Source organism: Hydra vulgaris, chromosome 13, assembly GCF_038396675.1.
Source record: "Hydra vulgaris chromosome 13, alternate assembly HydraT2T_AEP".
In the NCBI taxonomy this organism is placed as follows: domain Eukaryota; kingdom Metazoa; phylum Cnidaria; class Hydrozoa; order Anthoathecata; family Hydridae; genus Hydra; species Hydra vulgaris.
The window spans coordinates 30,310,001-30,332,813 of NC_088932.1; the positions used below are offsets into that span (position 1 = coordinate 30,310,001).

At 26.4% G+C, this 22,813-nt stretch overlaps 2 protein-coding genes across 2 annotated transcripts; both read left to right on the plus strand.

Annotated features, from left to right (window-relative positions):
- The first annotated feature begins 66 nt into the window (after positions 1 to 66).
- Positions 67 to 10,506, plus strand: LOC100209589 (electron transfer flavoprotein subunit alpha, mitochondrial). Its single transcript, XM_065814996.1, has 12 exons — positions 67 to 131; positions 3,094 to 3,255; positions 6,179 to 6,260; positions 7,498 to 7,580; positions 7,818 to 7,917; positions 8,064 to 8,174; positions 8,913 to 9,017; positions 9,262 to 9,330; positions 9,417 to 9,565; positions 9,903 to 9,948; positions 10,049 to 10,083; positions 10,298 to 10,506. Exons 1-12 carry the CDS (start codon positions 105 to 107, stop codon positions 10,325 to 10,327), a joined length of 999 nt encoding a protein of 332 aa, XP_065671068.1. The 5' UTR covers positions 67 to 104; the 3' UTR covers positions 10,328 to 10,506.
- A 352-nt stretch (positions 10,507 to 10,858) lies between these two features.
- Positions 10,859 to 21,023, plus strand: LOC100206046 (synaptotagmin-7). The gene is made up of 4 exons (XM_065814995.1): positions 10,859 to 11,560; positions 11,633 to 11,974; positions 17,332 to 17,446; positions 20,620 to 21,023. Exons 1-4 carry the CDS (start codon positions 10,925 to 10,927, stop codon positions 20,934 to 20,936), a joined length of 1,410 nt encoding a protein of 469 aa, XP_065671067.1. The 5' UTR covers positions 10,859 to 10,924; the 3' UTR covers positions 20,937 to 21,023.
- Positions 21,024 to 22,813: the final 1,790 nt, after the last annotated feature.

Consider the following 22,813-nt stretch of genomic DNA (forward strand, 5'->3'; position numbering starts at 1 on the left):
TATATATATATATATATATATATATATATATATATATATATATATATATATATATATTGCAGTTAACTATTTATTTTAGCTTTAAAAAAATTAAAGTTTGGGCCATGCTTCGAAATACTCTTAAACTACCTGTAAGTAGCTTTAAATTGTAAATTTAAAGTCAATATTATAATAATATTTATTATATTATATATTATTATATTATTCATTATGTACATAATTATACACATAATAAATAATATAATAATTTTAATATATATATATATATATATATATATATATATATATATATATATATATATGTATATGTATATATATATATGTATGTATATATGTATGTATATATATATATATATAAACATATATATATATAAATATATATATATACATATATATATATATATATATATATATATATATATATGTATATATATGTATATGTATATATATGTATATGTATATATATATATATATATATATATATATATATATATATATATATATATATATATATATATATATATATATATATATATATATATATATATATATATATTGCAGTTAACTATTTATTTTTTATTTATAAAGTTAGGGATGAATTCTAAACCAGAGGTTTATTTAATTTTTGTTCTTTATTGTTATTATTATTATTGTTGTTATTACATGTTAATACTGTATAGTATATTATTCCATATAGTAAACACTTAATATGCTTATATTATACTATTTTATAATTATGTTATGCAATAATATACACCCAATATTACATACTTTGATTTATATTATACACGGGTATGCACTGATGTGTTTTAATGTAATACACAAAGGAAACCATCACTACTACCGAATTATTTTTATCTATTTTTACAAATATTTGTAGTCTTCTTAGTATATTGTTTTAAAATGACTGCCTCATTTTTAGTTTTAGTTTTAGTTGATGACATATTCTTTTCTTTGTTTTTGTTTAGTATCTTTTCACTAACACAGCTTTTTATTTATTTTTTATCAAGACTTTCTCTTTTTTTAACACTTTTTCAATGTTGTTTTGATCAAAATAATAACCAAGCCTTTAATAATCTGCTGCTATTGTTAATATTACTTGCTATAGTGACTTTAACACTCATAAACCCAATACATTTATTTTTGCTCCTTGATTTGTGTTTCTTATCTGACTTGTGTTGATTTTTTCCTCACTTTTATGGTTAAGTGGTTCAGAACCTGTCATTATCTTACTTAAACTTTAATCTCACTCTTTTTTTACATCAGAACATATGATAATCATTTGACTTTCTTAATGCTAACTAAGATTTCATAGTTTTGACCAATCAAGCATGGTAACTTTTATTCTTTCTTGATATTTTTAAGACAAGTCACACTCTATGTCATAGTTTTCTTCTAGTGCAGAGCTATTTCCTATTGTAATCTTTTATCTTTTTAATGAAAAGAAAACCCTTGTGAGAACCTCTTTTTATCATTGCAATTGATCCAGAAAAATATTTTCAATTATTTTTCAATTCATTATTCTCAGATTACTAAATCTTGTAATTTTTCTAGAGATTTTTCAGAAATCTTTAACAGAGTCGTTAATAAAAGCACATATACTATTCTGTTTTCTTTATATGGATTGGAACTTTTAAAATTTTTTGAAGAAGAGTAGTATGTCAGATTAAAATCTGACATACTAATCTTCTTCATATACTGTTTTTAGTAGTGTATTAAAATTAACGAATCTTACCTTCTAATTGCAGTATTAAAGTAATCATTTATTGCCATAACTTTTCTTAATTTCTAGTACCAGTTAGAATAATCTTCAAGAAGTTTGTTCAATTTTTTAAAATGTTTTTGTACAACTGAGCTTGTTTAATTTAATATATGAACATCAATAAATACGAGTTCTCTCAATACTAATTTTTCATCATTTTAAGAAGGTTTTGCTAGATTTTCGATGCTAGCATTTTCAGCTTTAATTACAAATAATTAATTATATTTAATTACAAACAAAAGTAATGTCACTTTTTAATGGTTTCCTTAAAGTTTGCTTTAAAGGGGCTTCTCTTTATATACAAAATATGGAATAGTATAAAAAATATGGCGTCCAGAATTGCGTTTTTATGTAATGGCCATTTTCTAAATTCATACCTCCATGTTTAGGTCTGCATTTCTTATATTGAATTTCACTAAAATTAATAACATAAAAGCGACGAAGAGCTGTTATTACTTTACAATGTTAATAAATCTAATAACTTAACTTTGCCTTATCAATTCATATATACATATATTGTTTATAAAAGCCTTTTTGTAATTTATTATATATAAATATAATATAAAGTTAGTAATTCAAATTTAAAATAAAAACAAATAGCCGATTTAACAATATAATTTTAAAAACCACAAAAAAAAAAAAAAAACTTTGTGATGTTTTCATAACTATTTCACGTTTTCAACACAATGGTAAAACTTTAATTTTTATGTCTGGCCAAGAACTTTAAAATGCGACTTGGGTAATTCCCTGGGCTCACACATGTGCATTATATACATTTTGTACTCAGAAGTTGCGGTTGCAGTTGGCGTTTAAATTTTGTAAAGTCGGTATTTATGATTTGTGCTAGACTTAAAAATTGTCTTGTAGACTGATTTCCTAAAGTTTTTTCAAAGTTTTGGTAAATAATATTGAGATCCATGGTAGTGATATAGTTAGCATGGTTGCCTCATTGTTAGATGAGACTATTTCATTATTTGAAGGTCATTTTTTTATAACAATATTTGCAAGGTATATCTAATACTATAAATAAAATACAAATACTATAAATAATAAAAATATAAATACTATAAATATTAATATAATTTTTTTTTTTTTATTTATTGAGAAAAAATTTATAGTTCAATATTGTTTTCTTTTTTTGAACACTTTTAAAAATGACTGACAATTAGTATGTTACTAGTTACTGTTTTTTTTTGTGTGTGTTTTTGTTGTACTTTTTTTTTATTTGTGTAATAGAATTGTACATATTTCTAAATGTAATTTTATCAGGAAATATGAATGTTTTTAAAAGAAATAGAAAGGATTTTACAAGTAAATAATTTATATTTTAGAATTCTATTTTGTATGGCATAATAAAACGCTATGCAAGCACATTGGTCGTTATTGAACACAACAATGAATCATTGACACCTACTTCTTTACATTCAATTTCTGCTGCAAAAGCTATAGGTGATGACATTACTTGTCTTGTTGCTGGAACAAAATGCAAACAGGTAAACCAACAATTTTTGAAATGACTTTATCTAGATATAAAAGTGTTTTGTATTTGAAAATATTCTTCTAACATATTTTTTTGTTCTTGATATGTTTAAATACTGCTAAAATACAGCTCAAATACTTTTTGTAAACTCAGTTATTGTACTTTAACACAATAAGATCAGGTAATATTAAATCCAAACTTTGTTCTTGATTTTTATAATTTTTGTCATTTCATTTTCTTATTTCATTTTTATGTCCATTCTTTGTTTGGTTTGATTTGTAATTTGTTAATCGATGTTTTGTTGTTGCCGTGGTTAATGGACCAACTCCACTTTGTAAGGGGCCAACGTCACTCAAAAAAAAATTTATTTTTTGAGTGGCGTTGAATTTTTATACAAGAAAACTCTTAGTTTCATTTTTCAAAGATTTCTTATTTTGGTTTTAATATAAAAAGATCAATAGATAAATTATGCTTGTCAATAGATAAATTATGCTTACCTTTTTGTGAACCAAACAAAAACTCTTAAGTTTGTAAAGTTATCAGGGATTATCTTTTTCCAGGTATATCCGGAATTCCGAATATCTTTCTCAAATTTTAGTTTTTCCGGATATCAAAAATATTTTCCATACATACAAGTTTAGGTATATACTTTTGTAATATATTTGTTTTTTAAGCTTTTTCACTCATTACTCATACAAAAATTAGGAAAAGTTAAAAATAAATATTGAAAACAACTCAGCTTAAAGCAAAATTAAGAGGAGAAAATGTATTTCGGATTTTTTCTGGATATTTTACCCAAACAATTTTCCGATGATAAAAATATAGATCAAAATAATTAAAATAATATAATTAAAAAACTCTTCCATTCATAGAAAATTCATTCAGTACAATCTTTAATGTCTAATGGAATCATGAAAAATTGTTTGTTTTTAGTACACAAATTTATCACTGATAAAATCTTTTCCAAAGAAAAAATAAAAATATGTTGGTGCAGTGCAAGTAGGTCTGCATCATAAGTAAAACTTGATGTTACTCTTGGCATTGCACTTTGGTTTTATATCAATTTGTTGTTGCAAACCTTGTTGAAAGAACAATTAATAAATATTTTGAAAAAATGTTGGTACAGTCACTACATCAGGTTTAACTTTAGCAGAGCTTTTATTGATATGTTCAAAGCAGTCACAAACACTGTAAAGTATGTTTTGAAATATTTCCATATTGTTTTGTTACTCTTTGATGACTGGATAGATAAATACAAAAAACTCTTGGTGTAAAGTGCTCAGTAATAACAAGTAAATAGGAAAAATTTTTACTTTAACTTGTATGTCGCTGAAAAACCACACAGCAGAAAATATAGCATATTTTGTTAAAGATAAAGGTATGGAGAGCAAACTGTATGGAGAGTTACATTTGCAAAATGTTAATGATGATGCTGCAAGTAGGATGAAGAATTCCTGGGTTGAAGACCTGCTGGGTTGGGAAGAAACCTAAAATTGCTTACTTCATGTACTTCTGGTTTCTGGCAGTCTCAACAAATGTCCTGAAGTCTTAAAATTGCTTAAGAAATGTCAAAATATTGTAATATGTTTAAGCTTCAAATCAACTGTTCCTGTTAACAAACCTTTGTGTACAAATGATGATGGGGTTGTTTATAATAGATTATGAAAGTTGCAGAAGTTAAAGAACTGTTTAGATAAACAATCCCCAATCTAACTAATTTTGATAGTTTATTAAGTAATATGCAATAAATAACAAATAAAAGATTTAAAATAAATAAAAATAATAAATTATAAAAACTTATTTAACATGTTCAATTATAGTACTATAATTGTTTAAAAAATGCAAATAGTTAAACAGCAAATAATCAATAAATAACTAAATAAAAATAAACAAACATAAATTACTTAGGTTTATTATTTAATTAAATACAATGAGAAAATTATTAGGAGAAAGTTCTTTTTATTTAAGATGAATTGGTTCTATTTCTAAAATGTATTTTTTGAAAATCTTGAAATTAATAGATGAGTTTAAATTTTTATGAGATTACTTGCTCTATATTATTGCTGTCAAATATTTTCATTATTCTCTAATTTAACTATTGTTGAAGCCAATTAATGAAAGTTTGTTGATAACGTGATTTTTAAGCAAAATTGAAGTCTTAAATGTAAAAAATAATTTGTGGTTTTATTTTAGTTTAATTAGAAAAAAATATGCAATTAAATTAAAGTTTATTATAACATTAAAGTTATCATAAATATCATTGGTTATTAGGATTTATCTAATCTTATTAACAATAAATTGATTTAACAATATTTATAGCACATTATAATATAGTTTAATGCTGGTAAAAACACCAGCAAGTGTGAATTGTACACAACAGCCTTTTCATGTTTTAATGTTTTCTTTAATTCTTTTCAATTCATTACAATTTTTCATTTATGTAGTAATAATATATATTAATTTTTGGGTTGATCAATTTTTTTTTTTTATATAAAACTTCATTAAAGTATTTAAATTAAAAATATAATAAAAAAGTCCAAATCCTTGCCAACTATTTTTTTTTTTTTTTTGTTGTGCACTATGTTGCAGTATATACTGATTCTTCAATTGTTCAGTATATTATATTGCAGTATATTCTTATTCTTCATTCACTTGAAAATAGAAAATAGTTGCAAATGATTTTGTTTTGAATCAATAAAGTTTTCCTAAAAAGTTCAAAATCTTCAAATTTTTTAATTTGATGTAATTTTCCTAACATCAGCCACATTATTAATTTTCCAAAAATCAACGTTCAACAAACCATAATGTTAAGTTATTACCACTATTATTGTTGTAATTGTTGTTTTTATTATTGTTATCATTATTATTGTTATCGTTATTGTCAGCAAAAAGATAGAACAACATGGAAACAAAAGGTCATTAATATATTTTTTTAGATAGCAGATGCAGTGAGTAAAATAGACGGAGTAAAAAAAGTATTATTTTCAGAAAATAATATTTATAAGGGATTTTTACCAGGTAATTAAGTTTTTATTTTTTATTTTTTTAACTATTGTGATATAAACTTTATTTATTTGTGATATGTATAAGTAAGTATATAACATGGATGACTTAGCACCACATAGTTAGACACACAGTTTAAAAGTCTTTAACAAAAGCCAGTAAACCAAAAAAAAAAAAAGTAGTTGCAGTTCAGTGCACTTAATTTAATTAAATAATATGCAATAAATAACAAATAAAAGATTTAAAATAAATAAAAATAATAAATTATAAAAACTTATTTAACATGTTCAATTATAGTACTATAATTGTTTAAAAAATGCAAATAGTTAAACAGCAAATAATCAATAAATAACTAAATAAAAATAAACAAACATAAATTACTTAGGTTTATTATTTAATTAAATACAATGAGAAAATTATTAGGAGAAAGTTCTTTTTATTTAAGATGAATTGGTTCTATTTCTAAAATGTATTTTTTGAAAATCTTGAAATTAATAGATGAGTTTAAATTTTTATGAGATTACTTGCTCTATATTATTGCTGTCAAATATTTTCATTATTCTCTAATTTAACTATTGTTGAAGCCAATTAATGAAAGTTTGTTGATAACGTGATTTTTAAGCAAAATTGAAGTCTTAAATGTAAAAAATAATTTGTGGTTTTATTTTAGTTTAATTAGAAAAAAATATGCAATTAAATTAAAGTTTATTATAACATTAAAGTTATCATAAATATCATTGGTTATTAGGATTTATCTAATCTTATTAACAATAAATTGATTTAACAATATTTATAGCACATTATAATATAGTTTAATGCTGGTAAAAACACCAGCAAGTGTGAATTGTACACAACAGCCTTTTCATGTTTTAATGTTTTCTTTAATTCTTTTCAATTCATTACAATTTTTCATTTATGTAGTAATAATATATACAAAAGCCACTAAACCAAAAAAAAAAAAAGTAGTTGCAGTTCAGTGCACTTAATTTAAAATCAATTTCAAGTATAGTATATAGTATATAGGTGTTTGCAAAGAAACGCTACCTAAATCATATTTTTTAATATAAACAAATTTTCTACTTTGTTGTATAGGCTGGTTTAGCGTTTAACATCCATATATACATGTCATATTATGATATTTAATATGTGTATGTATATGTTGCAGTATATACTGATTCTTCAATTGTTCAATATATTATATTGCAGTATATTTTTATTCTTCATTCACTTATTTTTTATTTTTTTAATTTAGAATGTTTAACCCCACTGATTGTTGATTTGCAGCTCAAGATGAAATACACACATATTCTTGCAACATCTTCATCTTTTGCAAAGGCATTTCAAATTATTTTAAGTTTTTTAAAGAATTTTTTTTTAATTTAAAATTTTTTTAATTTTTAAGAGAAATTTAAGATTTTTAAACCTTTTTTCAAACTTTCTCAAAAAGGTCTTCAAGTGTACAAAAAAAAGGTGTTAAAAAAAAACAACCTTTTTTAAAGATTTTATTATTTTTTATTGAAATTAATTTCTTTTTTTGTTTGTTTAAACTTTTCTTGATGTAAATTGCTTCAGAATTTACTACCTCGTATTGCTGGTAAATTAGATGTTGCCCCCATTTCTGATATATTAGAAGTTAAGAATGAGAACACATTTGTTAGAACAATATATGCAGGTATGAAGAGTTAAATTCCTTTTTCTTTTTTTTTTAATTTCTTTTTTTTTTTAATTTTAAAATAAAATAAAACTTTTCAGATTATTATTTTGTTTTGATTTAAGTTAATAAATGTTAAATTAATTGTATTATTTATATTATTACAGGCAACGCAGTGACAACAGTTAAATCTTCAGATTCAGTTAAGGTAGTTTCAGTACGGGCTACATCTTTTGAAATGGCAAAAGAAGGTCTTTCTGCAGCTAATATAGAAGAATGTATGTCAACAATAATATAGTTAAAAAGTTTTCAAACTTTTCTAATCATTGATTTTTTTTATTTGATAAAAAATTAATTTTTGTTTTCCATTAGTAAGAATTTTTTTGTTTTGTTTATTTAAAACTATAGGCTCAAACCTATAGTTTTACATAAACTTTAGATGATTTTTTATCTTCTATATAATAAAAGAATAAGTACTGCTTTTTAAACTTTATTTAAAGAGAATAGGAAACCAGACTGAATTATTTAATACAACTATGTCTGTAAGATTATAAAAGTTATTTCTTTCTTACAAAATTAAAATAGGTTTTTACAATGATTTTTATATGGCTTTATATGATGATGTTGAAAAATATATTTAAAAATTTTATTTAATGTAAAGCTTGAGATGCGTGTAGTGTTTATAAACTAGTAAAATGTTTTTCAACTGATGTTAGTCTATTAAATTCGTCATTTTGATCATTACTTTTTTTAATGATACTTTTTTGTTGTTGATTATTCTGTAATTATTTTTTTACATTTTGTTGATGAAGGTAATTTAAATTTGGTAAAATTACAAAAGAAATAAGTATGCAAATATTGAATTCTTTTTTAAATTAAATCAGGAAAAATCAAAACGAGGAATATGTCGTTAATAAAAATTAGTATTGCAAAATGAAATTTTTACAAATTTATTTCAACCGTTATTTGCGTCAATCGTAAGTTTTTTAAAATTATTAAAACTTTTTTTGCTTTAGTGGCTGCAACAGCAACACCATCTGATGATGTTATTTGGGAGAGCGCAGAGTTGAGTGTTAGTGAAAGGCCTGAACTTACAAGTGCTAAGATTGTTGTTTCCGGAGGTAAATGTATTCTTAGCGAATTCTTTTCCTTTTGCATTAACCCTCTGAGTGAACGCTGATCTTCCGGTTTTTTTTAGGAATGTATGATTACAGCAGGAAGGTCAGCTAATAACTCAAATTTTTTCAAAAAGTTTTTTTGAAACCTTCAAGAAATTTCAATATTTATTACTATATAAATTTCATTTTTATTTTAATTGTTTTCGATTTTTTTACAATTTTTTTTTTTAATTGAACTTTTTGATAGGTCGAGGCATGAAAAGTGGGGAAAATTTTAATTTGTTGTACAAGTTGGCAGACAAACTCAATGCAGCCGGTATTTTTATTAAATTCTTGTTTAAACCTTGTAAAGTTAATTGTGGTTGATTTAATTAACCCTCTAACACTCTAAAACATATTTAGTTGGTGCTTCTCGTGCAGCTGTTGATGCTGGTTACGTACCAAACGACATGCAAGTCGGCCAAACAGGAAAAATGGTAGCACCAGATCTATATATAGCTGTTGCTATATCTGGAGCTATACAGCATTTAGCTGGTATGAAAGATAGCAAGGTAAAAAAAAAAGTCTGCAAAATATCTTAAGTAGTTTTTCGAATATATTATATTAAGCTCTTTAAAATGAATCAATTATTTAAATAATTATTACTCTTTCTTAAGCTCTCCGATTGTTCATTAAACGAATTCCTAAAGTAATTTATTTCAAATTCCTTATGTAACTTATAAACATGAATTACAAACTGTGAATTACGCAAATTTGATGTCATACGGTGTTTTATGCAGAGATATTACAACTTATGATTTTAAATCATTATTAGTTTTATAAGTTTATTTTTTTATTAAGTCATTTATTATACCCGAATATATATCTTAATTTTTTTTTAATACGTAGTGTATTGTTGCTATAAACAAAGATCCCGAGGCGCCGATATTTCAAGGTATGAATAAAAAGTTATCAACCTAATTTAAGCTAGAACTTTATTGATATATAATGTAATATGATTATTGATCGTATATTTTACATTTCTATATCTCTAGTATCTGATTACGGATTGGTTGCGGACTTGTTTAAGGTTAATTATTTTATTAATTTATTTTTTTTGCGAGCTTTAGTCGTTAAAATTAAAAAAAGGTTATAATTTAAAAAGTACAACTTATCGCTTATTACAAGTTTCTGTAATTGAGAAAAGTAATATTTTCCTTTTCTTTTTTTTTATTACCACTATAAATGCGCAAAATTTTTATCAATACTTATTTTATCTTGTGATGTGTGATTTTTATTTATAGGTTGTTCCAGAGTTGACGGAAAAGATTTGAATTATAAACTAAGTAGTACAGTAGAAGTATTGTTCCGACGACGTATGAATAACTTTCATTCATGTACATATACTTTTATTATGGAATAATGGAAAACCTTAAAAGAATTATTATTAAAAAAAAGTTATTGTTTATCATGTATTTAAAGTTTTAAATTTGTGTCGCAATATCAACAGTCTGTTTGTTATTGTTTGCTGAATACGAAATATTAATAATTTGTTATGTTTATTTGTCAAGAGTCGCTTATGCTAGAGTTTGCTCAGCATTATTATGTACATCTTGTTTTTTTAATTATTTTTTTTAAGGATTTTTTCGTATTTCGATGCTTTTTTTTTTAGTTGCTTCTATCTTTTTTTGGTATTAATACAAATTTGTACCAATAAAACATAAGAAAATTTTAAAATCTTATTTTTACTCTAAATTTTGACACGTTCTCGTTTTTAAGTTTTCTGTTGATCTATTTAATGTAATATTGGAGTAATTTCGGTAGCAACGTTCTTCCTTTAAATATGCTAGATCCCGTTTGAAACATTTTCGTTTTTCTTATTGCAGGTTTAATATGAATATAATTAAGAGAAACTGCATACTTATTTGAGTATGTTAATCAACGATGGACATTTAGTCAAAGAAATTCAGCAAGACGAAACCTTCTTGACTTCTGTCATTATTACAGCTCTATTAGGTTGTATAATTATTGTTCTAATTGTTGTTATAATGGTTATGTATGTGCTCATTAGACGTAAAAAAAAAAATGGTGCACTTTCAACCCGGAAATTTTCATTACCTCATAAAAATTTGGACCGTGTAAAAACTGAAGTGCCTTACCACTTAACAGAGAAAGGAAGCAATAAATATTTAGCTGATCACTCACGTAAAGTGTCTATACCTCAGCAAGTATTTGCTGCTTCGGTACCTTTTAAGTTTCCAATATCGGTTAAATCAAACGATACATCTTTTAACAAAACTGCTGATACAAATTCGCTTTATCAAAAAGGTTTATTAACTATCGGCCGTCGCAAAAGAGAAATGTCATTTACTCGTTCTGTGTCCGTCCCAACTGTTAAGGATGAAGCTTTATTTAATGAAGACGAAGAAAAAATGTGGATGAGCTCATTGTCAATGATGGGAGTGTCGCCAGAGGTATTACATAAAAATCCATGGAATGGGGCATATGGCAAAGTAAAGTTTTCATTGTATTATAATCGAAAAGGTGAATATGAACTGGAAGTAAAGGTACTGACTTCGTTAATGATAATAAAAATGAACTTACCATCAGAATATTAATGTTTTGTTATGCTTTTTTAGCTGCACGAATTTGATGATTTACCCTTATCAAGAGAGAGCGGTATATCAGTACCATTTGTCAAAATATATTTATACCCGCAAACTGATCACGCTTACCCTTCGCAAAATATAAATAAACAAAACTCACTCGTAGAAGTATTAAGTTTTCCACATGACACGGAATGCATCTTTGCAGGCTATACCCAAGAAATAATACAACAAATGGCTTTAAAGTTTGTAATTTTGGACTATGATCGATTTTCTCGCAGTGAATTTGTTGCAGAATGCGTCATTTTATTGGATGAGGAACCACTTGATGGAAAAATGATTTCAAAATATTTGAGTATAAAAAAAACACAAGCTGTAAGTCTCTAAATTATTTTATTAAAGAATATGCATGTTTAGGTTTATTAAAAATAAAGAAATTTAAATTAAAAAGAAAAAAAAAGTAAAACAAATCTTAAAAGCTCGTAGTAATAAAATTAAATAGTGTTTCACCATAATTTTACTAAACATTAATATAGACATTGTATTGTAAATTTGCAACAAAATTTATATTAGTGATTAAAAAAAAAATTAATTTCACAAACATAACATTTTAAGACAGAATATAAACTGTGTTTGAGAAGGTTATAACCTTCTTATACATGTTATATTATAAATTTTGTTTTAGCATGTTAAACTACTTTAACATACTAAAACTATTTAAAAAGCCACAAAGAGTATTTGTTAATTAAGAAAAAAGAACTGTATTTGTTAATTATTCTAACAGTTATTTTAAAATTCATAGAAGCTTAATAATATTGATAAATATCTCTAATATTTCCGGTTATGATAAAAATATTTTAGCGGTTATCTGATTAAGTTTATAATAGAATAATGCGTGCACCAAAAAATTTAACGAATAAAACATTATGTGAGTCCTCTATTCATTTTTTTTGTTAAAGATTCTTAAATTTATTCAATTTAGATACTTGAACCCTCGATTCATTTCTTTCTTAAATTTTTCTAAATTAAGTTTAATAAGCGTATTTGTGTTTTAGAAAAAAAAGTTTTGTACTTGCAAGTTACAAATTATTTGAAAATAAAACATTTCGGTGTTTCATCAAATCGTGTTTAATGTAAAGAAAATCAAGTCTTCAAGTAAATCTTCTTTTATGCCCACGTTACACATTACATTCGAGTAAATCTTCTTTTACGTCCACGTTAGTGTAGATTAAATTGCATCTTTACGTAAACATGTCGGCGTATTGATTTCAAGGGTAGTTTAGTGAATAAAAGGTTTAGTTTAACCAGCTTATACATGAAAATAATTTTCTTTACTGGATAAGTAGAAAAAATGCGTCGCGCATGCAAAAGAAAACTATGTGCTGCATCAAAGTTTTCAATGTTCTCTAACGGAACTTAGCTATATAGAACACTAATTTATTTCTGTTTGTTTCTGTTAACATTTTGAAGTGATTAGTTAAGCAGAGAAAAATAGCTTTAATCATAGTATAATGGCTAATGGTATATAAAATAAGCTAGTTTCATAAATTAATTATTTTATGACTCAGGTAAATGAGTATGCTCTCCTACATGAAATAGCGTTTGATAGGCTAGCTAAAAATTGAATTTAAAGACTGTATAATGTGCATATATTTTGGTCAGAAACAAATATTTGGTCAGTTATGTCAAAAAGTACACAAGAATAAACTCGAACAGAAAATGATTAGAATGTCCGTCCATGTTATTATAATGAATTCGATATATCATAGTACAAATGTTTAAACAGCATTTTTAGAATGATAACTTCGGAACAGTTAACTTCTAGAATAGTTAAAACATGATCTTTGTTAATGTAATTTTGTTGAGTCCTAACCCGCTGTGCGCTTCAACACCATTATTTTTGTATAAGCTTTATAATATGTCGTTAAACACTCTGTTAACTGAATTATATGTTGACATTTTGTTTAAAATCAAACGTGGTCAAACGTTTTAACTTTTAATTTAAATTGTGTTAACATATTTTAACGCCATACCGCCTATAACTATTTATTAAGGTGTAAAACTCGGTTTTAAATACACAAATTCAGCATCTTAATGTAAGTAAAGATGTTCGTCATTGCTTTTTACTTTTTTTTTTTACTAAGGATACACATAGGGTTTGGGATCCAAATCGACTTTGCCGTAATATTAGTAATATATATAGTAGAATGATATATATTAATATAAGTAATAAAAAAGACTTTATTTAAAAAAAACAAATAAAACTGTGAAGGAAAGCCTTTTTACTTAATAACAGAAATCAAATATAGCAAAAATACTTGTTATTTTCAAAAACAAATTGAAAATTATTTGTATAGCGGAAATATGTACCAGTAAAACGAGCTCAAAAAAGTTCATTAAGTCAAAAAAATACCAAATATCAAATAAAGTCAAAAAAATACCAGAATTTTGATTTTCTTTGTTGTGTTTTAAATGTTTGATTTGCGCAATGAATCAAATAAAGAATTTTAAAAACAATTTTTAAATACTAGAAGTTTTTTTTTTTGGGACTCAAAAACTCTCTATCAACATTACGAACTCTCTGTGCGCCCCTGCTTTAATTTAATGAGCTTAACTTACATTGTTGGCAAATAAGTTATGGAAAATTGTTATAAAGAACCGAAATGTAACAATAACTTTTATTGTTTTAGATAAATGCAATTCGTGATGATATAGAAACAGATAATAAAGCAACTAAATATTTTTAATTATAACCAGGGTGATCAATTAGACATTTTACTGTTCAACGAAAAACAGTGGCAATGATATAAAAACAGTATTTGAGAAGGATCTTTTTAGCTAAAGAAGATTGACACAGCAAAACTAAATTTGTTATTTCTATGAAACTGGACTACTCAAAACAGAAGTTTTTAATTTTTTAGTTCAACAAACCCTTCAAAACAATTTTGAAATTTTGCGAAAAAGTCATTTTGTTTCTTATGCTAGAATAGAATACCTCTAAAATATGCTAATTTATGCTTTTTCATAAACACCATTTTGTTAATCCCTTCAAAAACAAAATTCAAAGTATTGAGAATCTATGGAGGCGTGTCGAGTGTGAGAACACTTTAATTCCATTTTAAATCTTGCTCGCTCAGATAAAAAAACCGTTTAATAATGGTTTTTTATCTGAACGATTTAGAGAAGCTTTAAAAATTTGCCTTTTACTTTTTAGCTGGTGTTAATATCAATTAACATCTTCTTTTGAACGCCATCGTGTAAAACTCTACAAAAAAGTACATTTAAAAAAGATATTTTTTTATGGTTTTAAGTTAACTTGATGCCAACAGTTTGTTAATCAAGATTTATTTTGTCAATAGAAATCATTCTTTTTCAAAATTCGTCCAAATAAGTGAACATTGTTAACTCTCTGTTGCGTTATTGAGTTTGCACTGTGTTCATTAGTTGAAGTTGAAAAAAAGCGGGGTTAGTTAAGCAATTTTTAATAAATCTAACTGATTTTTTAAACCCTGTGTTGGATTTACATATGTTAGAAAGATAAGCTATAAGCTCTATTTAATAATTAAAAGTTATATATATATGTATGTATGTATGTATGTATGTATGTATGTATGTATGTATGTATGTATGTATGTATGTATGTATGTATGTATGTATGTATATATTAGAGTTTATAATGTTTACTTAGCAAAGTTGTTTCTTTATGTTTAATTGCAAAGTTTTATTTGTATTATATTTCAAACCTACGCAACTTATCTCCACTAGACTAGGTGATACTAGTTATGTTATAAAAAGAATGTCACAAAAATACTCGTGAAAAAATTGCAATCGAAAGCCCAATTTGTAAATTATCACGTGATTCCTGATAAATTTTTATTCTTATTTAATCTTATTTTTATTAAATGTGCAATAATCGTTAATTTATGTGAATTATATTACAGAAGTATCTCATTGTTATAAATTTTAATAAATTCTTGTTATACGTTAAAAATTATAACATATAATTGGAATTTATTAACACGTGATACCTGATAAAAAAATTTATCTGACATCACGTGTTGATAATTTACAAATTTGGCTTTCAATTACAATTTTTAACGAGCTTTTTGTAACATTCTTTTCGTAACATTATTTTGTAACATTATAATTTATAATCATTTTTATTAATATCTTTAACGAAAAGATAAATAATAAGTATATACGTAACAACTGACACGCACAATGTCATATCAATTCATTAAAGAGACAGTATTACATCCTCTCTTTAAGTAAAAATATATAAAAAACGGTTTAAAATATAATTCAATAATTTGAATAAGAGTTGTAAAGTTTTTTGTGTTTTTTTGTTTACTTTACCTATAGTATAATAATAAACCAACTTAATAATCAACTCCAATATAACTTCTTTACTTATAGTTATAGCATTTATTAGACTTAAAAGATAAATGTATTCATTTTGGTACTGTTGGTATCTAACCTTAAATTTTATTTAATTACATGAACTTAAATTAAAATGTGTTTAGTGACCGTATATTTTACCATGTCATTTTTCATAACGCTCTATTTATATTTTACATTTCGGAAGATATAAAAATTTCTTTACCGTTTTCCTGACGTCATACTGCTACACAGATCCAGAATTTTTCTGACATCAGCCTATTATACAAATCAGGAAACTTATTACTTCAGTCGCAACACGATTGCTAAAAAGATAAGCATCTGTTTAAGAACTTCTCTTATTCGGACTTAATTTATCGGTTTTATATTCGGATTTTTGCTTTCTTCCCTTTTACTCGTTTCGAATTTTAATTTAATCTCTATATTAAGCGAAATTGAATTTATAATAAGCGCTAAGAGGTCGTCCATAAAATTACGATTTTGTGACGATTTTGTTACGAGGGGGAGGGGGTCTCCGATTTTGTGACGCAACATTTTTTTAGTTTTGAGTTTTAAATCTAAAAAATCTTTAAAGATAAATCTTTCTTTTAATTTAAAGAGTATCTGACCGAACCACAACCCTCAATTGATGTATCTACATGTTGATTGTAAAATCAACGGCGCCTAAATCTTACTTAGTCAATGTGCAGCCGTAGGCGCAACGCATTGATCCTACGGTTGTAACAGTCTATGTGCAGTGCACGTTCTGCGGTTTCACTTTATATGGTCCAAGTGCAGAGCTTTATTTAGTTAGTGCACAAAAGTGTGCAGCAACAAAAAAAAAAAACATTTGCGCACTAAAAAAAAAAAAAAAATTTGACGCTGAGAGACGAACCACATACCCTTTACCACATAGTTTACTAGCCTGAAGCGGAACCCACTCGGCACGCTAATATTCCTAATTATGAGAAAATTATATTCACAAAATAATATTTTTACATGTATATATCGGAAGAATAGCTATTTAAAAATGGGATCATGTTTAGGATAGCGATAGCGAAAAATGGGATCATGTTTTGGATAGCGATTTATACAATTTTACACGGAACTATTGTGTTAAAATATAAACAACAAGCAGACTATTTAATTAACTCAAAGAAGCCAGGAAAATTGCAGACATTATCATATTTAAATTCGTTTAAAAAATTTTTTTAAGGGTGGGGGGGGGGGGATAAAATGTTACAGTGCGTTACGAGGAAGGAAGGAGGGGGGGGGGGTTAAAATGTCAAAATTGTGTGACGTATTTATGGACGACCCCTAAATTACTTTTTAAAAATTATTTTTTTTGCTTTAAGACTGGTGATTTAGGAAGTTTGCTTATTTCACTCTGCTACCAACCTAACGGTAATCAGGTGTGCATCGTTATTTTGAAAGCAACAGGATTACCAGATACAGAGGGAAAATTGTCAGGTGAATTTTTATTTTTGATTAATGATAATTTTTGATATTTTATGTTATTTAGTAAATAATAAAACGGATCCAGAAAACCTTTTTTTTGGGGGGGGGGGGGCGGTGGGCGGATGGGTTAAAATATTTATATATTTCGTATCAAGTTTGAGTCTTCTAAAAAATGAAAATAAATGGTCCTCCATTTCTAAGATATTTAAGAACTTTCAAATTCTATGTGTGTGGAGGGGGGGGGGGGATGCATACCCCCGTTAACAACCCCCCATCCCTGGATCCGTTACAGTGATATACTAAGGTGTCCTTTTTAATTGTTTAAAGAAATCATTATTTCAGTTCTTGTTTAGTAAGATATTGCTGTGAAATATTATTTTAAAATGGGATTTGTAGTGAGGAAATAATCTTATAAACATTTTATAAAATAAATATTTTTATGATAAAATTCAACTAAATAATATAACAAAACAAGACTATGAAAACAATCATATTAAGATGAAATAAATAGCGCAAACAAATAAAGCTACAAAAATATAGAACAAATAGAAGTCTTTGTTCAAAAGATTTAAAAATAGAGGTGGTAACCGGACTAATGATAAATCGATTAATCGACTATTCGATTTAATTAATTGTCGATTGATTAATTAACAAATGATTAATCGATTATTTTCCGTTATTTTATTTATTTTTTTAATTATTTTTACTTTTATCTGGTACCGGCGAGAAATGTAAAATGTAAAAATAGATGTTGTTAAATAAATGGGCGGTGTTACACCGCCATTCGAAAAGTCGTTTGGAAAAAGTTGATCTGAGGTTTGAAAGCATTTTTATATTATATTTGTATTATATAATTATATTGAATATTTTAATATTCAAGTGCAAACGTTTAATTAAACTTAAATTCCTTTCAGTTTTTTTTTTATTATTATTTAAAGCACAAACTTAACAATTTTCCGGCCAAAATTGTTTCAAAGAAGCCAAAAAAAATACAGCCGAGTATTGCTGCTTACTATAAAAAAACAAATAACAAAGCTGAAAACGCTTTAGTTCGTTTAACAGCTGTAGATCATACCCATTTTACAACTTTGGTCAATAGTTAAAAACGACTGGAAAGCTTAACCCTTTGGCTGCTTGATAAAGTTAAAAGATGCTTAGAAAAATTCAACTAAAAAGACCGAACACGGAAAAAAAAACAATTTTGAGATTTGTATACCATTTTTCATTTTATAACATCTACAAAATTTATAAACAAAAAATTTAAGCCCTCGTTGTATTAATTATAAATGATATTTAGAGAAGCAAGCAGGACTCAAGCCTACATCACAAGATTGACCCAGCCAGGATGCGCGAACTCGGGTATTGTGGCTAGCCACACAGTTTTTTCTTTCAATTTTTACCCATCCCCAATTTTTTCTAGATTATGACCATGTAACGGATTATTAATAGTTGTGTGCTGTAGCTGCATTTTTTCAATTTCAAATTATGCCTTCAACAAAAAAATCTTTCATCACGACTACTAATATTTTCTTTGGTAATAGAGTTTTCTTCATACATTGAGGTGTCTTCGTTATCACTTATTTTCACAGAAAAGCATATACAAATAAGAAAAAAAGTAAGAAAAAAATTTGCACTACGCAGTGGTACTATTTATGTTTTACCAAATCTGATATTTTTGCAATAAAGGTCATAATTTTAAAGATCAACTTTAAAACCCACTTTTAAGATTGTGGCTCGTCGCACTTCAACGGAAAAACCACGATCGTGGCTTGCCGCAGCTAAAGAATTAAAGAATAAAAAATCGTGATGATTGACATGCATAACAGCAACTGTTTTAAAAACGCAAACTCAATCAATTTAAAAGTTGCTCATGAATTACAGAAAAATAAATAATTCTTTTGAACTAAAAAGTAAATTATTATTATACATTATAAAAAAATGTCACTATGGTCGAATGATTAGAATAAACAATTCAATGAATTCATAAAGAGCAGTTAATATTTTATTGGTAATTGAAATGAATTTGGTTTGAATTTGAATAATAACAATACTTTTGGTTGTGTTACTTATGGTGCAACAGAAAAAAATGGGGCATAAAATGGGTATTAGCCACCAACTTTGTAATTGCCATAGAATTCATCTTGTAATATGTGTTAAAAACAACTCGAGAAGAACTATTCATTGATGAAGAAAATGTAAAAATATGCTGAATGTTAGAAGTTTGATCTTGATGATGGCAATCAAAAATGCTGGATTGAAGAATTATCAGCTTGATGATGATTTCTTCAATCTACAGTTTAATGAGGACTGTGGTATTTTTATATCAAAGGTTCATAATATAGTCAAGCGGTTTAGAAAATTACGACTTATGAACAAGTAAAGGACTAACTTGTAAGTCATCACCTTAAGAAATTTTAAACTGTATTAACAAAAAAAAAAGCTCTTTACAAAAGAATTACAATACCATAAGTCTTTCCCCATCTTCTATCGAAGTAGAAATTTTAATGGTGCTGATTTTAATGTTACTGACTTAAAAACTTGTTTAAATAAGGACAATGTTAACAACTTATGTTTTTTAAGTTCATTTGGGAAGAAAATAAAAGGAAAATGAAATCAGCAATTTACTTGCAAATTGCTTCTCATAATTTTAAATGGCTAAAAAAATATTTAAAAAACTAATCCAAAATTGATTGTTAATTGAATAATTTAAAATACTGATTAATCTAACAATCTAAAATGCTGATTAATCTAACTTGAAAATAATCAGTTAAAAGGAATTTTGATAATTGTTCATAACGCATTGAAGTTTTATTTTGTTATTATTATTGAAGTAATTTTATTTTATTTAAAATAGTTAAAAAATAAAGTAAAAGTTTTAATAAGTTGATTAAGAAAATATTTTAGCAAAAATATTTTGCAGGGGTGGGACAAGCTCCCTTAATAATTTTCTGGTGATGAAATGGTGACGAGTCCACAGAATCAGACAGCGTATATTACGCCTGTATAAAGACGAAATTTACGTCTACGCTTAATAATAGTATTAGTATGTACACACAAAAAACTACAATCGTATTCATAGTACATACATAATATATATTTTTTAACTATTTTTATTTGAAAAATATTAAGTAATGTTTGTATTACTTTTTTGTACTCCTATTTTGTTTTTTACTATTTTATTTCAGACCATTTTGTAAAAATCAAATTATTGCAGAACGGCAACATAATGGACAAACGTCGCACGCATGTTATCAAGAAAAACACATGCCCTGTTTTTAATGAAAAACTTATATTTCCTGTTGACGATAACGTAATGCGTAACCTTGTTATAGTATTTGACGTCGTTCGTCAGGAATCGAAAATTAAACACGAAAAAGTAGGAAGCGTTATTTTGGCGAACCATAGTTTATTAAGACAAGTAACTCCTCATGAAATACAGCATTTTAATGAAATGCTTCAGTCTCCGCAACGTCAAATAGCTGAGTGGCATAAAATAGTTTAATAGAAAGTTATACTTCTATGTTTTAGTTTTAGTTTTTATTTAAAAAAATTTTATAAGCATTACTTTATATAAGCATTGATTCAATCAGTCTTTGAATTGTTTTTGCATCTATAAATTGGTTAAAATTTTTTTTTTTTAACTATTTTGTAGTAGTTACAATAAAGTTCAAATTACAAATCTAATAGTGCGAAAAAAAGAGAAAAATCTAGACTTTTTAAAAATTGACGATTGTGCCCCTCCAATTCGAAACCCTTGTCGTTGGCTTGGGTACACAAATTATAAGGTATATACCTAATAAATACAATAAAGTGCAAACGATACTGTGCTTATCAAAATATCAAACAATTAACAAGAAAACAGTTTTTTGACTCGTTATTATTTCTTAATTCAACAAGAGAGGAAGAAATGTTAAAAAGTTATCTTGTAAACGTTATACTACCGTGTATTTATTTTTATTTTATTTATTTATTTCGTCCTTTAAAATAAGCGTTACAATGTTTTACAACATAAAAATATAAAGTTTTGAAAAATTCCGACTGGAGCTGGCAGAAGACATGGTCTTATCATCCAGCCCCGTTGTCACAAATTTAGATTAAATCTTGTACAGTGGTTTTCATAAATTTAGACGCACTCATAATTGAGAATAGAAACTTTTAGTTTTTTAACGATAAAACAATAACGAAAAAAGATTTCGGTTTAGATTTTTTTCTATTTATTAGATAAATACATACAGAATACAAAATTTTAAAAAAATTTACAAAAAAAAATGCAAATACTAAATAATAATTAGGTACAACTACATGGTATTAAAAAAAATAAGACAAAATAAATTATTCATAAATTTAGACGCACGATACATTAGGAGGCGTAATTTATGAACCAATTTTTTAATACAAAAAAGAACTCTTCCAGGCATAGACTCAACAAGATTTTTGCGCATCGCTTCTGGGACCCTATACCAGGTCTCCTTCAGCTGGCCAAGTGTGGAAATCGGAACCTTTGCCAATTCACGATCAATCCAAGCTTAAATGTTTTCAATCGGGTTCAAATCAGGTGAGTATGGAGGCCACGGTATTGTCTTGATATTATTATCATTGAACCACTCCTTTGTATAGTATGCAGTATGCGCAGTAGCGCCATCTTGTTGAAGTTTCCATGGTTTATCATTGAGCATAAGCAGGTCAATTGATGGAATTAGGTTGTTTTCCAGTACTTCTACGTGTATTCTAGAATTAATTCTTCCAGTGTATGTTTGGCACATACCAAGTGTACAATACCAGTGTATGTTTGGCACATACCTTTGTAATTGAAGCATGACCAGATTCCTATCGAGCCTTCTCCGCTTTGTACAGTCGGTCTAATGTACCTGGCGTAATACTTTTCGTGAGCCATACTTTTGACTGTTATGTTAGATTTGCGATTGATAAGCTCAAAGTTACTCTCATCACTCCACATAATGTTTTTCCATTGCTCTATTGTCCAATATCTTTCTTTCACGACACCATTTTAGTCTCCTTTGTTTATCATATGAACGCCGGAGCAGTTTCTTCAAAGCAGAGTAGACCCCAATCTTGTATTTGATAAGTATTCGGTGGACTGTGCTTTGAGAAATAGATGTATTTCGAATTGTATTAAATTCTGTGGTCAATTCTTTGTAACTAATTCTGGGATTAGCTCTAACAGCTCTTAAAAGGGCACTATCGTCATTTCTGGTGGTTGACAAGGGTCTACCTGGCCTCGTTTTCTCGCTGGCACCACCAGTGTGAAAAAAGTTTTGCTTCGTTGTCCGAACATATTTCTCAGAAACTCCAATTAACCTGGCGATTTCTCTATTACTTTTGGTTCCTTCTTTGATGTGAGCAATAATTTGCCATCTT

Bases quoted from the DNA above. Each gene is read 5' to 3' on its own strand.
- LOC100209589 (XM_065814996.1), top strand. From the start codon at position 105: ATGCTTCGAAATACTCTTAAACTACCT. The intron at 7,918-8,063 runs GTATGAAGAGTT...ATATTATTACAG, and splicing joins TGTTAGAACAATATATGCAG to GCAACGCAGTGACAACAGTT. The intron at 9,331-9,416 runs GTATTTTTATTA...AAACATATTTAG, and splicing joins AGACAAACTCAATGCAGCCG to TTGGTGCTTCTCGTGCAGCT.
- LOC100206046 (XM_065814995.1), top strand. From the start codon at position 10,925: ATGTTAATCAACGATGGACATTTAGTCAAAGAAATTCAGCAAGACGAA. The intron at 11,561-11,632 runs GTACTGACTTCG...ATGCTTTTTTAG, and splicing joins AATATGAACTGGAAGTAAAG to CTGCACGAATTTGATGATTT. The intron at 17,447-20,619 runs GTGAATTTTTAT...ATTTTATTTCAG, and splicing joins TACAGAGGGAAAATTGTCAG to ACCATTTTGTAAAAATCAAA.